Below are 16,322 nucleotides of genomic sequence, written 5' to 3'. Positions count from 1 at the left end.
ATTTAGAAAATATCCATCTTTGAAAGACCAATACCATCTTAGCCAACCAGACATATAGACAGATAAACACATGTAAATGTATTCACTCATTCTCATATACCTCTGCAAACTTGTACACACATGAGGGCACACAAGCACTTTAGACACAAATTGTATGATGACACCCAGGGCACACATGCACACACTGTGACAGAAATTCAATTAGAAAGTCGGGTATGTGGAATACCAAGCAGTCTTAATAGGAGAAATGCAGAAACAAGCCAAGTAGTCCAGACAGCCAGTTTAATGGTGTAGATGAAGTCAGATGAAAGGGTCTATATGTATCAGTTAGTCTGTCCGTGTCTGTATCGATCACACAGCTGGCGTACTCGTCCTTAACTTTCTCTGTCTGTTTCCTTCTGCCTCTCTTTGTCTTTTTCTCTTTTTTCACCCCCCATCAATCACTGATCAATTGAGAGTGATCAAGAGAATGGAAAAGAAGTCTTGTTTGTGTGTGTCCACAAGCATGAATGCACATGTAGTTGTGTACCTGTCAACAATACTATCCATTCTAGAATTAAAAAAAGACTGTTACCTGAGTGCTCAGGACTGCATTTTGTAAAATGCTGCAGTTTTGTAAGTAATTTGCCTGAAGTTACATTTAGAAGTTTTACTTTTGTTCGCATTATTTTGTTTGTTTGTTTTTCATTCTTAAGCAGAATAGAGCATAAACGAAATGTAGCTCATTGGCAGTTTCTTTCAGTGCAGTAAATATTAAAATACAGAAACTGGACATTTGACTTTCCATTCATTGCAAATTAATTGTGAGTTCAAGGTGGCAGCTGAATGTCTTCCTCTATAAATAAGAATTCAAAGGTGACTGAATCATTTCTCCATTCCAAGATTTCATTTTCTGTTGAATATATTTTACTTTTCCTCATGTTTTGTAAAGCATTTTGGAAGCTTTATTGTAAGTTGCTGTTGATTTCAAATGTGGCTGCTATTCTACAACTTTCTAGTATGTTGTTGTTATTCCCCACATTATTCTTATCATTTACAACATCCTTCTTTTGCAGTTCAACAGATGAGCAGTTTCGTTGGAACGCTCAAGGTAAAGTTTGCCATGAACACTTGTACAAACATGTACATAATGCTCAACCATGTAAAGGCATAGTTGCATGAATTGACAAAAGAAACCTTTTCATAACTGTTTTTTAAAGTTTTTAAAGGTTACATGCATACCTTACATACATTAATATATACAGACAAATTCACAAATTTACATACACACACTTCCAGTCAAGCAGCTGGGCAAGACTTTCCAGCATATAATCTGTCCTTCAGCTCATAACTAAGACATAACTTGGCAAGTTTTATGGACTGTGGGAGTAGAGAATTGCAGTTACAGTCCAGAGAGATCTCATTCATCTCTCTGCCTCCTTTCCTTGTTTTCTGACCTCCGTCTTCCTCTGTCTCTCATCCTCTTTCTTCTTTCACAGCGGACGGACAAAAGGATATTGAGGACGAGTTGACCACAGGTTTGGAGTTGGTGGATTCCTGCATTCGCTCCCTTCAGGAATCTGGAATACTTGACAGTGGAGAACGTAAGTGTACTTATCAACATCATTCCTGAAGAGTCCCTGTCCCTCCTGCTTTATCTGAATCCAAATAGATGGCACTTTCATTGTGAGCACTCTTATTGTGGGTGCTCCATACCCAGCTGTTTTATGGGCTGGGTTAATGGGCTTCTACCAAAAGCATCACTATGTGTGGGTGCAGATAAATTCAGTATAGCTCTCAGTGTGTTTGTGTGTGTGTGTGTGTGTGTGTGTGTGTGTGTGTGTGTGTGTGTGTGTGTGTGTGTGTGTGTGTGTGTGTGTCCCCCAAAAGAGAGCAGCTATTTGCTAAATAAATAGTAGCTATTTGTTAAATAACAGAAAAGTGACATGTTGTTGTCTCAAGTGAAAGGCTCCAAGAGACACAGAAACTCAAAAAAGTTAATGTCATGACATGACAGTGTCAATTTAAATTCCAATTATTTCAATTCATTTTGAGACCTGACTCAGAGCAAAGCAGAACTGCTAAACAAACAAAATTCAATTTCAGACTAACAGCATGAAGGTTCAAACCACATTTATTTTACTTAGTTTATTCCCATTTTCTCATCTTCAGCTCTTTGTTAACACATGGCAGATCAGAATCAAGGCCTGCTTAACTGTAGTAGGTACTTCACAAAGTGTAAACAAACCTGTTACTGCTTCAAAAGGAATATGAATATAATTTTTAATTTTACTGCACAGAGTGACTCTTTAAAAAAAAGGGGGGAAGAATATCCAGGCAATCCTAATAAAAACCATACTTGTCATTGGTTTAAATACAATAGTAGTGTTGTTTGGTAATTATTTTTGTTCTGCTCAAAGAGAAGGTGAAAATGTACTCGTTTTAGTCCATTAGGCCATTAGATATCTGGCCTAAGTGCAGCAATTCCCTTTGTTAAGTTCTCAGATTTCTTCTTAAAGTAATCAAGTTGAGTCGAGGGAGGATTTTGTTCTAGATTAGACATTACGTAAATAGTTGGATAATTATTATAATAATAAATAATAATATAATTATTCCTCACACACAAAATATTACAGAAATGCATTCTGTAGTTTGTCACTGAAAGTTTAACAAAGTCATTTAATAAACACAACTCACTCCAAAATGAAGCATTTTAAGGCCTAATTCACCTAGAAGTATTTTTCTATGAGCAGATAAAAATGTCATTGCTCTTTTGATGTGCACACAAACACACAACAGACAAACACACCATGGTCTTCCTAGACTAGTACCAACAACTGCTCAGTTTCAAGCTGCTTTTCCATCTCGTGAGCCTTAGATTCTTATAAACTAATTCAAACAATGATCGAGAGGCGGACTATGTGGGAGGTCTCGCTAAATGTGCTTGGCATTTTCTTTTCGGGTCATTGGTTTTGGAACACTGCATTCCCATTTCACTTATTGTCTGCTGACCTTTTTGATAGTTGATATTGCTTAAATGGATGGCATTTTAAGACGTGTTGCTCACTGCATTTCTACGTGAGGAGTTTACTCACATACCATAAGCTTTACCATGTATAATTTCTGGTACTATGAGAATGGGCTGGCCTTTGTGGAGCACCAATGTAATATGTGTGTATGCACACACTCACACACACACACACACACACACACACACACACACACACACACACACACACACACACACACACACACACACACACACAGTTACACCAGCTTATACGAGACTTATAAGTCTTGAGTTGTGTATGTACGATAGAAAAAAAAACATAGAAAGCTAGTTTGGAATATTCCCCTCAAAACTACTATTTGTATTTATATGAAGCAGGTTACATATGAAGCACATGCAGAACAATGGAAAGACATGTCAGATCATTTGATTTTTATTTTATTTGTAGTAAGTGCCTGAGTCCCTTACCCTCCTGCTTTATGTGAGTCCAAAACCAGTAGATGGCACTTTCATTATGAGCACTCTTATTGTGGGTGCTCCATCACCAGCAGTTTTTCCCGTTTTGCTAATGGGCTTCTACCAAAAGCATCACTATGTGTGGGTGCAGATAAATTCAGTATAGCTCTGTGTGTGTGTGTGTGTGTGTGTGTGTGTCTGTGTGTGTATTTCCCCCAAAAGAGGACACTGCAAATAGCTATGTGTTAAAGTCACAAAAAAGTGACACGTTGCTGTCTTCAGTGAAAAGCTGCAAAAACAGAAAGGCTTTTTTCTTTCAGCTGATACTGTAGTTGGTGAGGTGTCACAGCAGAGCTACACAAACATTTATACACATAAATAAGTTTACAGAGACACAGAAACTCAAAAAAGTTAATGTCATGAAATGAAATTCACTTCACAAAGCAATTACTGTGGGGCTTTAGTGTATTCTGCTATTTTAAAACCAGCCAAGGTAAAACCATTGTATGTGTTCGTGTGTGTGTGTGTGTGTTTGATTGTGTGTGTGAGTGTTTCATAGACTGAGTAAAAATGACTTTCATAATATTACTGAGCTGCTGAAAAATTCATATTTTTCATGTGAGAATGAAGACTCTGCGAGACTCAACAGAGACATGAAAAGGCTCAAAGCCCTACTAGCGACAATGTTTCTAATTTCACCCTCTCACACATATACACAAACAGCACACACACTTCCATTACTTACAGCACTTACATGTACATACTTAGTGTCACATATGCACACATATTAATTCCTAAATGCACTTGAAGTATTTCTCAAACCAAACTAATGACTTTATGTCACATGTATGATCACTCAAACAAACAAATACAGTTTTTGTCACACAGCACACACAATGTAACAAACACCGAGGCTGAGTGATGATGAGTTTGGGGGCTCCCACTCAGTCTGTGTAACACAAAGTGCTGTTCAATAATTCATAAAAACCAAGGAATGAATCGAGATGAGAAAAGACAAGTCTTTTGTGAAGAAGAGAAGCAGAAGAGTTGGTCTTGGTTCACAGCGCACAGAGTCATAGGGAGAAAGGGAAGGGAGAGAGAAAGAGAGAGAGAGACAGAGAGAGCAAGCAACTAGAAATGGAGGAAGAATTAGGGGTCTTTGTTATTTTGGGAAAGAAACCAACAGAGCTCTGGGGAAGACACTTGCTGTAGACTTTATCAGGACATATTCATGATATTTAGACATTTGGAATAGGGTTTGTAAGGAAAAGACAGAGATCCTAGTTTAGCTTCCTTACTCTACGACCTCTAATTACATACGTTTTATGTACTTGAAATTTGTATTCAGACAGGGAGTTGAGTGAAAATAGCAACTTAATGAAATATGTATAAACTACTGAGTTAACAGGTCACAGACCATACTGCTCTCAATAAATCCAAACCACACATAGAAACACATATGTAGATAACCAATATAACCACTCACACACACACAACTCTTACTACTGAGTGGTTTGTAAGATTTCCATTCAGCGGGCCTCATCACTCCACACACAGTTTAGGAGATAGTCCATCTTAAAAACCATCTTATGATGTTCTTATTCCCAATATAAGCTTCATGTGCCCAGCATGGGAGTCAGAGTGAAGGGGTTATTATTTGATGTCAGGTGGTGGCAGTGATGCAGCCCTTAAACTGGGGGGTTGAGATTGTTATTATGTTATGTGTGTGCATTTGTGTGTGTGTTGTTTGTTATTACAGCCATACTCATCACTGACTAAAGCAGATTTGCCTTTTCTACGTTAACACTAGTGGTGCTGAGGCTGTTAAAGTGTACAGTGTAAAGTGTATGTTTCTTTCCAGTAGAACTTAATTCCTTATATCTCACACAAGGGGTCAAGTGAAGTTTTGTTTGAGCCGACAGTACAAGCTAAAAATGAACATGTTAGGGGAGGTAAAGTTTCAAGTTGTTAGGTGTACTTTCTTATTTTCAGCCCTCCTTCTCCCATCCTCTCCATCTCCCTGCTCCTCCTCCTCCTCCCATTCTCTCTGTTCCTCTGTTTCTCTTTCCCTCTGCTAATAAATTATGTATGCCATCTCCAACTCACGGAGTGCTGCACTGCTGCACTATCTGCTCTAAATTGCTGCTCTCTCTCTCATCCCCATTTCACTCTTCGCCTCTCAATCTCTCCCCTTCATGCCCCCTCTCCTTCTCACTCTTAATCTCTCTCTCCTCACTCTCTCTCTCTTCACACACACATACTAAACGCAACCCCCACCTCCCACCCGACCATACACCACTCCTGTCTCTATCGGTAGGACCGGCTCTTCTTTCCCAGAGTTCCTTGCAGCTCAACTCCACCCCGGAGGCTTCGCTCCAGTACTCTGCCAGCTACCATAGCAACCAGACCCTCGCCCTTAGCGACAGCATCTCCGCAGCAACTCCTCAGCGCAGTGGGCAGGTTGGAGGAGCTGTTCACAGCTACAACCAGGTAGGAAATATCGCTGTACATAAATGATAATGAGGATTAGTGCGGATGATGATGATGATGAAAAGGATGGTTGGACAAAAATTCTAATACCGGCCGTTCACATAAACTTTAGTGTCTTTTCTTAGAAACACACCAGAGAATTTTAATAATTCACATCAGAGGCTTTTGACTGTGAAGGTAACTCACCTGAAGTGAGTTCTCCACAGTTTAAGTAAAACTGCATTGTACTTTTTGCTCATTGAAGGCATGCAGACCTTTGAGGACCAGCACAGTGTTTAGATATACTGCATATACTTGCTTTCAGATTCCTTCCTGCTCTGATTTTTCCATCACAAACGAAACGAACATTACCCTTCTTTTTCCTCTACCCTTGTTTTTCATGCACTGACTAGCATAGTGCTTCTTCACCGACATGTAACTCTGACTCTCATTGCTCTCACCGAATGTGGATTTGCTCGACATCGCAGCTGGGTCTGCCGATCAGCGTAGAAGTACATATTCATACAGAATCCCATTTCATTGGCTTTACTCAAGTGCTTTAAGTCCAGCACTACAACTGGCTTCTCAAGTAATCCATAGCGTAACAAAAATTGTCTGTATTTAGGAGGAGGTGAGAGACAGGGTTTGACAAATTCCTAAAAGCTGTTCAGGAGGAAAAGAGTAATCAGATTTCCAAAGACCAAAAAGAGGAGACTATTAATGCACACAGCGATATCTCAGTGAATATCTTGTTTTTAAAGACTTGGGAAATAAAGCTAGAGACAAGTTGAATATTAATTAGTGTGAGAGAAAATTACTTTCTAGCCTACAGGAGCCAATTATTATCAGTTTTTCATGTCCCTAACACATAAATGGTAATACATTTACTGTTTATACACACACCCATACATACGCACACACACACACATACATACTTTCAAACAGACACCCACACTTCTGCTAAATCAGTGAGCAGCTGCAGTGCTTCATTCAAAAATATCGCTAGTGTCTGGGGCAATTATTGTATTTGTGATAGATGGAATTTAATCAAAAGAGGATCTCTATCTTAAAACAATAATTATAAGTTCGATCATTTTTCATTTCTTTTTTCAGATATGTTTTTTTATATTTGCAAATACCTGCACATTTTTTTTCGGTGAGGTTTCCAACTCTGAAGTGAAGGGGTGTTTGTTTTGTGTTGTGTTAGTTTTTCATTTGTTGTGTGCAGAGGTGTGTGTGCAAGTCTATGTGTATATGTATGTTTCTTTGCACATGAAGGAGAAAGGTGAAGGAGCTGATATCTGTCTTTGTAAACACCTTTATTAATTTTCCCCTCTCCAGTCACACCAAAGCTCATTTCAGAGCTGGTTTCAGAGAAAGCTAGTTTCAATCCTTCACTTATTAGATAACAAATATGGGAGGCAAAGTCATAAAGATAGAAAAACTGACAGACAGACTTAGATGGATGGACAGATGAGGCAAAATTAGTTCTTATTCTTTCTGTAGTCAGAATGCTGTGATATTTCGTGTTCTTGTATCGCAGTGTTCCTGTCCTCTTTTCCCTCCTCCCCTCTTCCTTCCCTTCCCTCTTTGCTCACCATCTCTGTCTATGTGAGCATGAGTGTGTGTGTGTGTATATATGTGTGTGTGTGTGTGTGTGTGTGTGTGTGTGTGTGTGTGTGTGTATGTATTCTCCTCTCTGATGTTTTTGGCTTGTCAGTGTAATGGGGCCAGTGTTGTCAGCAGGGCTCGTTGCCCATGAATAGCTTTACGCATGCCAGTGCTGCTCGATAGGCAGATGCAGCTTGCATGCATGTGCAGTACATGCATGTTGTTTGTGTGGTTGCAGACTTGTGCATCTGGGTGTAGGCGAGTGCATATGCACATAGAGGCGTTTTATATATGCACTCCTTTGACCATGTGTGTATATGTGAGCGCATTTGTTTAAAGTTCTCACAAGTGACTGTTTCAGGGAGAGTGAGAGAGAAAATGAAAGGTCTAGCATGTTGCTGCTCCTCTGTAGGGTATTTATAACCCTGAGAGGCCCTGCTTTAATAATGCATAGATACATGGCACCTCAAACATCCCAGTATTTTACTGGAGGAGAAAAGAAGCAGAACTGTGAAACGTGCAATCAAGAAAGTGCTGTCCCTCACATAGTGTGTCAGGCTTTGTGTCTATTAGTTAACTCAGCCAACAATTTATCATACTTTTCATAATTTATTAACCCGATGAATAAACCATCCGTCCATCAATCTATTTATCTATCCATTCATCTATTAATTCAACCACTCAACTCTTCATCAGTCTGAAGTCTGAAGTGAATTTTTGTCTGACTTTGCATCTTGATGACTGTAGCACATCTGCAGTGTCAAACACAGTAAAGTGATATAAACAATTAACAAAGGCTCTTAAACTCAGTTTTGTGACTTCTCATCAGCCTTAGATCTCTCACTTGGCTCCAGAACAACTACTGAGGACTATAGATTTTTCTTATGGTGAACACTGTTTAAGATAGTGGATCACACACTCCCATTAAGAATCTCTTTCTTTTTATAAAAAGTTTTGATAATCCACTCTCTAAAAACCCTTTAATTACGTGCACTCAAACAGATCAAGTCGCAATGTATAGAGCCAGCCGGCCAGCTTTTGCATTAACAGCTGTTTACTTAGTAGTCTAGAAGAAACATTGTGAGTTCAGCATCAAACTTCATTCTTTTACTCGTCAACAGCTGTCTACAGAGGTGGAAAGCAATGGCAATGGTTAACTTTTGTCTCTGGCATTTTCTTCTACTGAAGTTAGCATACTAACCTGCTATCCCTGGCCTGTCTCATCATTTCCAATATCGACTCACTGCAGCCTCTAATCTGCCCTTAAGACTTAGTGGTGCTCAGAGGGTGTATTATCTTGTCTTGTAAACTCAACAAACCACGTTTGGTAGCAGAAAAAAAAATTAAAAAAGCTCTTTTAACACCTCAAACACATGAAGCATTTATATAAAAATGAAACTAAGTGCAGAAATCCATGGGAATGAAAGGCTAGGATACATTATCTTGGATATTATGGTGAAGCTATGAATACAGATGCATTTAAACACATGGTCCCATCTATACTGTTAATTATTGCAGTCTGAAAATGCTCAATTACAGAGTGAATTCACAAGCACTTCCACTTATTCACAACAACGTATAGACAGACACATGGTGTCAGAATGTGTGTCAAAAACATGGCAGAAAATATGTGGAAGCACAATAGCTTACTATATCCTCTATATTGCATTACATGCCTGCCTCTCATTTTACAGATTTTCCATTCTTCTGCTTGTTTGCCTCCATAAACTGTGTGTCAGATTTTTTTAGAAAGAGACTGCTAATCCACTCAGGCAAAGATAACAGTTTCCATGACCCCTGTGCAAACAAAGCAGTGCTAGAATCAAAGGCCTGTTGTCTTTAGCAGACACGCTTTGGCTCACTGCAAAAGCAGGAAAATATAACCAGAGACTGCCATTGAGAACATAATGGGAGACTGTGTGCCTGTGTGTGTTGCTATATATATCTAGGAAAGGTTTGCTGAGCAGGCATGCTTTTTTTTCACCAAATGTATTTCTGTACAATTATACAGCTGCAAATATTCACACCTGGAAACCGTTGTGCGCAAACATAGCCTTTGAACATAACTCCAGATTGTTTATGTGTGTGTGGGTGTGTGTTTGCATGTTGTGAGGCACTGGTTATTGGATGATAACATATATGTTGTCATTATGTATTTCTAAGTGTGTGTATGCATACGTGAATAGACATGTGTTTGAGCTTGTTTCTGCCATAATATAAGGTTTACTAGATACAAATTAAGACAGATGAATAGCAGACTATTCAGAATGGCTATAAACATGGCTGCATGTGGAGATAGACATTAAAGTAATGTAGAAAATTTTAAATTATATATGAGAATAACTTGTTTAATGCTGAGAAACAGAAGGTTTGAGTGTAACTGCTGTATATGCAGTAATGACAGTTCTCCAAGGTGACTCAGTGACTGTGTGCTTGCATAATGTACACCTTGCACAACTGCAGCCATGTCAGTCTAGTAATCACATATTTGAATCACCTTTACAGCTTTAAACATCAACATAAGGCTATGTATATGAGGCTCAGTGGAGCACTGGCATATGTTCTCCCTACTGTGTCTAGAGACTAAGGAGAATATATTAGTATAGACCAGCATGTGATGTAAGGTAAAAAAAAAAAAAAAAAAGGAAGCTTCTCAAACTCTGCCTCACAGACTGGCACATTACTTTTATTGTCTGAAAGGAATTTTGTTTTTACAGCTGCAGGTATCAGGACAGTGACAATTTCTTTCCACTGTCCTTGTTTAAATTTGTCTCAGAGTAGACTGCTGATGTACATCATATATTCATAGACTATTTTACCATACACAATCAATATGAGCAATTTAACAGATGATTTAAATGACAGATTAAGTTATTTTAGATAATTGTGAATATTGGGGTTTATGTGAGGACAGATGATAGAGATTAAGACACGAATATACTATGGATTGTGTAATCCTTTCATTGATTTTGAGTGGGCGGTACAACAAGGCTTTATTAGAAATTATTTCAGTCAGCTGAGCTCTGTGGACTTCATGGTCTGCTTCTATGAGTCTGTTTGAATCACCCCTCTGTTTTCTGTGGGGACTTCATTAGCTGCTCTAGGTTCATTTGGGATCCTCAAAGGCTTGACTGAACTCATTGTGCATAAAAGTTTTTGATGGCCACTACTCTCTATTCTCTTTTATCCCATTTTTCTTAACTCTCTATCTCCCTTTCCCTCATCATAACTTCTCCCTCCCCTACCATCCCTCTCTCCTGTCATGTCACGTCATCTTCCCTCACTTGCTCTGTGTTCCCCTATATCCCCTCAGGTGACATCTAGTCGTGCAGCCCAGCAACAACAATCACAAACTGGGGCAGGGTCAGGTAAGAACTCACCTCTCCTGCTCTCCCCCACTCTTCTCTGTCTCTCTTCATGGAGATGCATTTTCTTTAGAATAAATTAGTCTGACATAGCGTGAAGTTCTGTGGATACACAAAGATGACATTTGGAGACACTGATAGACATGTATGAGAATTGGAATAAAAATGTTCCTAGTGGTAGAATGTTTTCAGAGCCTGCAGTGTGAATAATTTTCTTACATGTTAGTATTATTCCTCCATTATTTAAAAACAAGCTATATTAACTCCAGTCTCTGAAGCCGGTTTGCTTTGGGGTCAAGAATTTAAGCCATACATGTATCATACTGGATATGTTGTGTTATACATTTCTTTATCCAGCATTTTATTTAGAAAATGCATTTTTCATTGACTTATCAACATGTTCTGTTGCATGCAAGACTTTCCCCATACAGCATATATTTTCACTTCGGTACAATAAATTGATATACAGTAAATTATATATGCAAAATAATAAAAGAAAAATCTCACCATTAAACCAGGTCATTTTGGTACTCCCAGTTATTTACCACTTCATTTCAGGCTCTCTCCCAAATTTTAATATTGATAAATGGAGACATGGCTAAGGTTTGAAAAACACAATAAGCAGGTAGTGCATTTAAATTTACTTTTATTCAAACCTTGCATTTTGGCTTCATTGTTGAGCCAGTTTTATGCTTTTGTAATCCTGCCCTGATTCAAACCTGTAGCTCTTTACATATTTTCTTTTCTCTGTCATCAACCCACTGTAAAATATCAGGTTTTGCTTCATAACCTGCCTGTATCTGTCCTCCAAATCATTACCATCAGCCTCACCAAATTGTCACTCATTCCTCTGCATCCCATGTTCATAGATTTTTATGTTCATTCCCTTGTTCTCTAGGTATATACTACTCTAGTTCCACCTTGCCTGCCCAGCGTGTCAGTTCCCCTCTTTCTGGAGGAGGAGGAGGCTCAGGGTCCAGCTCCCCTAGTAAGCTCCAACGCCTGGGATCAGCTTCTGACACACCAGGGTACTCTACCACTCAACGGTTGCCTTCCTCCTCCTCCTCTCCCAAACAGTCCCCTGCTAATCGACTGGCCAAGTCATACAGGTATAGAGCCACAGTGGCTTTGACACTAATATTGATTTTGTTGTATTTCTGTTGATACTGATGTATAATAGAGTCTGAAGGTGGATAAAGGGGGTGTCATTTGAAAGAATTACTGTATTTAACACAAATTTCTCATTCATAGGTTCTAAAGATTGCTTGAGAAAAAAAGTAAATAGGCCACAAAAGAATAGAATGAAAAAAGAAAATTGCCTTTGAGGTTCATTGTCCTCCATTCTATGCTGGCATACAGTGTATATAAATTACACACATATTTCACAAATGGTAGAGGAAGCATATGACTGTTTTTATATCTAAAACAAAATTAATCATTTAAAGTCACTATTTCTCAGATAAAATATGTTACTCTTCCCATTTGTCTTCCAGCACCACGGTTGCTGTGACAACAGCAGGAGGAGGCGGGTCACCCCTGAGGGTGGCATCTCCACCCAACTCTACAGCAGCAGGGGGAGGGGCCAGCTCATCATCATCCCCTCTTCACCAGGTACAGGATGTTACAGTCTTAGAAAGTTGGCAGCTTTAGAGTTGAGATCTATTTTGTGTTAATTACAGAATATTAAATTTGAATATTTTGTACGAGAAGCAGACATTCAAATTGCTTGAGAAATGTGATTTGTTACAAACCAGTGTAATGAATGAAACCAAGGCAACTGTAACAGAACTACATTCAGCGCAATTATAAAATCTACTCCTCAAAGTCTGGGTGAAATCAGTAGAAAAATGAGGATGACAAATATGGATACAAATACATTTAATTTACATGTTTGTGAGAAGATGTCAAAGTTCAACTGAAGGCACACATAACCTCCTCCCTTTTTCAGTGAAGTAAATTGTGACTGTTAAATATCATCCTTGCCTGGTTTGATAATTATTTAAATCAGAATATATTTATTTTACCCAGTACACATTTGTCAAATGGTTTTCTACACATTTCTTCGTTATAGAGCAAGTTATTCTACTGACAGTTCTGAAGATGTAGGATGTGATTTAACAGTATTATGTGCAGTGTAATAGTACAAAGATTATAATTCAAAGTCCAATATTTACAGTGCTAATGCTCAGTATTAGTATTTCTTTAACAGTGTTGTAAAGACATACCATTCTATTTAATATTGACAAATAATATTAAAATATAATACTATACTAGTACTATGGATATAGACACGAATGCAAATTTGGAAACTTCTGTTATCTGAACCACACCAATCAAAACCTTTCGGCCATATCAGCTATTATATGTTTTGCTGCCAAAGCATTGTAAACTAACATGAAGCAATTGCACCAGTGTATAGGTATCATTTGTTCCCTGAGATTATTTCTAATATTTCAAAGAAGAGAAAAAGAAACCTCTTGTCTTTTCAGATGAGTTCGGGCATAGGGAGCTATGCCACTCTGTCTCCCAAAAGGCTGGCATCTCACCACGCTTCTGACCAGTACAAGATCTCCCATGAGCTTTACGCTACCGCAACACTGCAGAGACCTGGCAGTCTGGCAGGTGGGGGTTCATACACTCATGCAGTTTTACATGCACATAAACATAAACCCAAACGAATGTTTAACTCCACCAACAACCACCTGCACCGTGAATAGTAAAGGACTGTGAGGAAATATCCCACAATATCAAGATGTCTTTGAGTGTTTGTGTCTGTTGTTGATCTAGCATTTATTGTGAATGGAGCATTTGTACTATATAGGCCCATATTACATTACATTGCATCTCACTGCAATTCCAAGAAATATCAGGTGTTGCATTTAAGTCTATTGAATTAGCCAGTCAGTGTGTTGTGATTGGTGTCCTAGGGTTATCTGTTGTATATCATAGCTGTTGTACATACTTCTTCTTCAGAACATCTTTATGGCTGCTCTCTCTAAAGAAGAACTTCAACATGAATGCACAAGCTGTTCGGCAGTTACATTTCTGAATTATGAGCTGTTTATGAACAGGTCTGCTGTGACTACCAGACAATAACCTGCTTTAAGAAGATTAAAACGATTCTGAAGATCTATTTCATGTGACTGGGAGCTGAATGTATCAGAATGACACTGGTCTTAGTCGAGGCAGCACTTAAGTTAACAGAAACTTCTGTTGGCTCCTGCAGTTACATTGACTAGTTAATGGCTTTTTCTCTTGACTCTACAAAATTGAGTTGGCTGAATGTCAAACCCAAAATGAAAACGTGTTGTGCCTACTGTTTATAGTCCATAGTAAGTTAGTGTAAAATTTTATTTGAGGTTGGCTGTTTGTGCATGTTTGAATTAAATACTGTAGATAGCCCACTGTTTCAAGTGTTATTCAGACTAAAAGTAGTTTTAGACAGCTGCATTCTTTCCTGTCCTGTGCTTTAGAGCATGAGATGTAGCATCAGTTAACTGCACGCTGAAATTTCTTTTCTTGCACTTACTTGTGAAGTTGTTTTTTCAGGGCTTATAAGCATATAGAAAATAATTGAATATCTTTATTCCTACTACTTCAATTATTTCATTCACTTAAATGTGTATATGGACAATGGGTGAGGTATTTGTATCTATCCACCATTTTTGTGTGCCAGTGAATGGAAAGACTTAGACTGAGCCCTGGTAAAAGGCAAATTAATGGCTTTGTTGTGGTGCTCTTTGACATATGTTGAATGATCTCTTATTTTTCAGCAACACAAGTGAAATATTTGACAAGATTAATATTGATTACAGACAGCAGTGTTTTGAAGCTCTGGGCTTAAGTCTAATTGATTAGTCCTTTAAACTTGGATATATATGGATGAATAATGTGACCTTCACACTTTATCCTGAGGGCATGAAGCACTCTTGAAGCAATACCTTAGGTGTCATCTCTCCTGAAGACTTTAAATGAGGAAGAAAAGAAAGGACTGGGCATGAATGAGTCCCGATGGAAATGCAATCTCAGAATGTCACTATAATTAGCAGACCTGGCTAATATAATTATCAGAATTTGCTTTCATGAGCATGGACTTGATTGTATCAGCACTATTGGAAGGTAACTGGAAATGTAAGAAATTTGCCTTCAAATACTTCACTGTAATTTCTGGTTTTCACCATGTTTCCAAAATGACCAACATAGAATTATTTATAGATACTTCTAGTTACAGGTTTGCTTTTTCCCAGCAGGTGACATCCTCCTGGAAAAAGCACCATAGAGTTTATGTGAGTAGCCTGTTTGAAGAGGTACTTAGCAGTTCTACAGCACCTACTCAGTTAAGCTGCATAAAAAACTGAAATCAGCTAAAAAAGACATCCCCTCTCTCTACATGAAGGGACTGGGTGATGCAGTCCAGTGTGTAGAAATATTACCATAGTTGTACTGATATGTAGACATTGGCAATGGCATTAATTGGGGGTTTACATTGGTGCCTCAGGCACAGCAGCAATCTCTTGGATATTTACATATATTGTCTTTTTCTATTTTTTATTTGACTGGTCCGATTATTTTGATATTCAGTCTGAACCCGGCAGATAAAAACCTCATTCTATCCTGGTGAAATTACAGTAGGTGAATGTTTATATATGAGAAAGCAAAGAATAGAAATGTCTGTTGGCTGTTTTTTACTTTTTTTTTTACTATAGGTGTAAGCAATATTTATTTTTCTTTCTTTTTTTTAACTACACACACAGGACTGTGAGGCATCAAGGGACCAGAGTTCTTGTTTTGTTTTTTATTTTTTTTATTTTTTTGTTACTCTTTGTTATCCTCTTTAAATATTCCATTGAATGGAACAACATTGGACGGCATCTTTCTCTTTTTCCTTTCTGCGTCATTCTTGTCATTCTGCCTCTCCCTTTGAAAGAAAGAGGTCAGTATTTCCACGAGTGGGCCCCTTTGAGTCAAAAAATAAATGAATAAAGAAATAAAACCAACTCACCAAGACTTCAAAGACAAAAGGCATGGGAGGAAGAGAGTGAGTTGGGATGAGTCATGCTTTTAATGGGTGTGTCCATGACTCTAATTAGCAGTCCTTCATGCATATTCCGACCATTGCTGTCTCTTTCTTGCTTCTTTTTTCGAGTGTCTAACTGTCTCTAAATTCACCTCATTTCAGCTGAGCTCAGTGGGTGCTGTAATGTCCGAACTTTAAGCTGCCTCAACCCTCCATTTCTGTCACTTTCTCAATTTCTCTCAATATCTTTTATCTATTTTTTCTCACTCTCTTATTCTGATTCCCTCTCTTGTCTTTCTGCTAGTGCTCTCTCTCTCTGCCTGCTGCTGGATAGCAGAGTGTAACTGGATGCAGATAACATTTTTGTTAGTGAGGGAGGTAAACAGGCCAGTCAGTTAACCACGCTGTTGTAAGG

The 16,322-nt window shown here is 38.4% G+C and overlaps 1 protein-coding gene across 1 annotated transcript in view; it reads left to right on the top strand.

The window, feature by feature from the left end:
- LOC111237263 (catenin delta-2-like) overlaps nt 1-16,322 on the top strand; it is a 250,031-nt gene that overhangs the window by 92,079 nt on the left and 141,630 nt on the right. Inside the window, exons 3-9 of the mRNA XM_022766288.1 lie at nt 1,056-1,090; nt 1,479-1,583; nt 5,763-5,935; nt 10,839-10,891; nt 11,706-11,999; nt 12,384-12,501; nt 13,380-13,512. Coding sequence (XP_022622009.1) covers nt 1,056-1,090; nt 1,479-1,583; nt 5,763-5,935; nt 10,839-10,891; nt 11,706-11,999; nt 12,384-12,501; nt 13,380-13,512 — 911 coding nt within the window. The remainder of the gene's footprint in view (nt 1-1,055; nt 1,091-1,478; nt 1,584-5,762; nt 5,936-10,838; nt 10,892-11,705; nt 12,000-12,383; nt 12,502-13,379; nt 13,513-16,322) is intronic.

This window comes from Seriola dumerili, unplaced genomic scaffold (assembly GCF_002260705.1).
Source record: "Seriola dumerili isolate Sdu_G_001 unplaced genomic scaffold, Sdu_1.0 BDQW01000822.1, whole genome shotgun sequence".
Lineage (NCBI taxonomy): Eukaryota > Metazoa > Chordata > Actinopteri > Carangiformes > Carangidae > Seriola > Seriola dumerili.
Note: the sequence above shows the minus strand (reverse complement) of the source record. Positions and strands in the feature narration are given on the sequence as shown.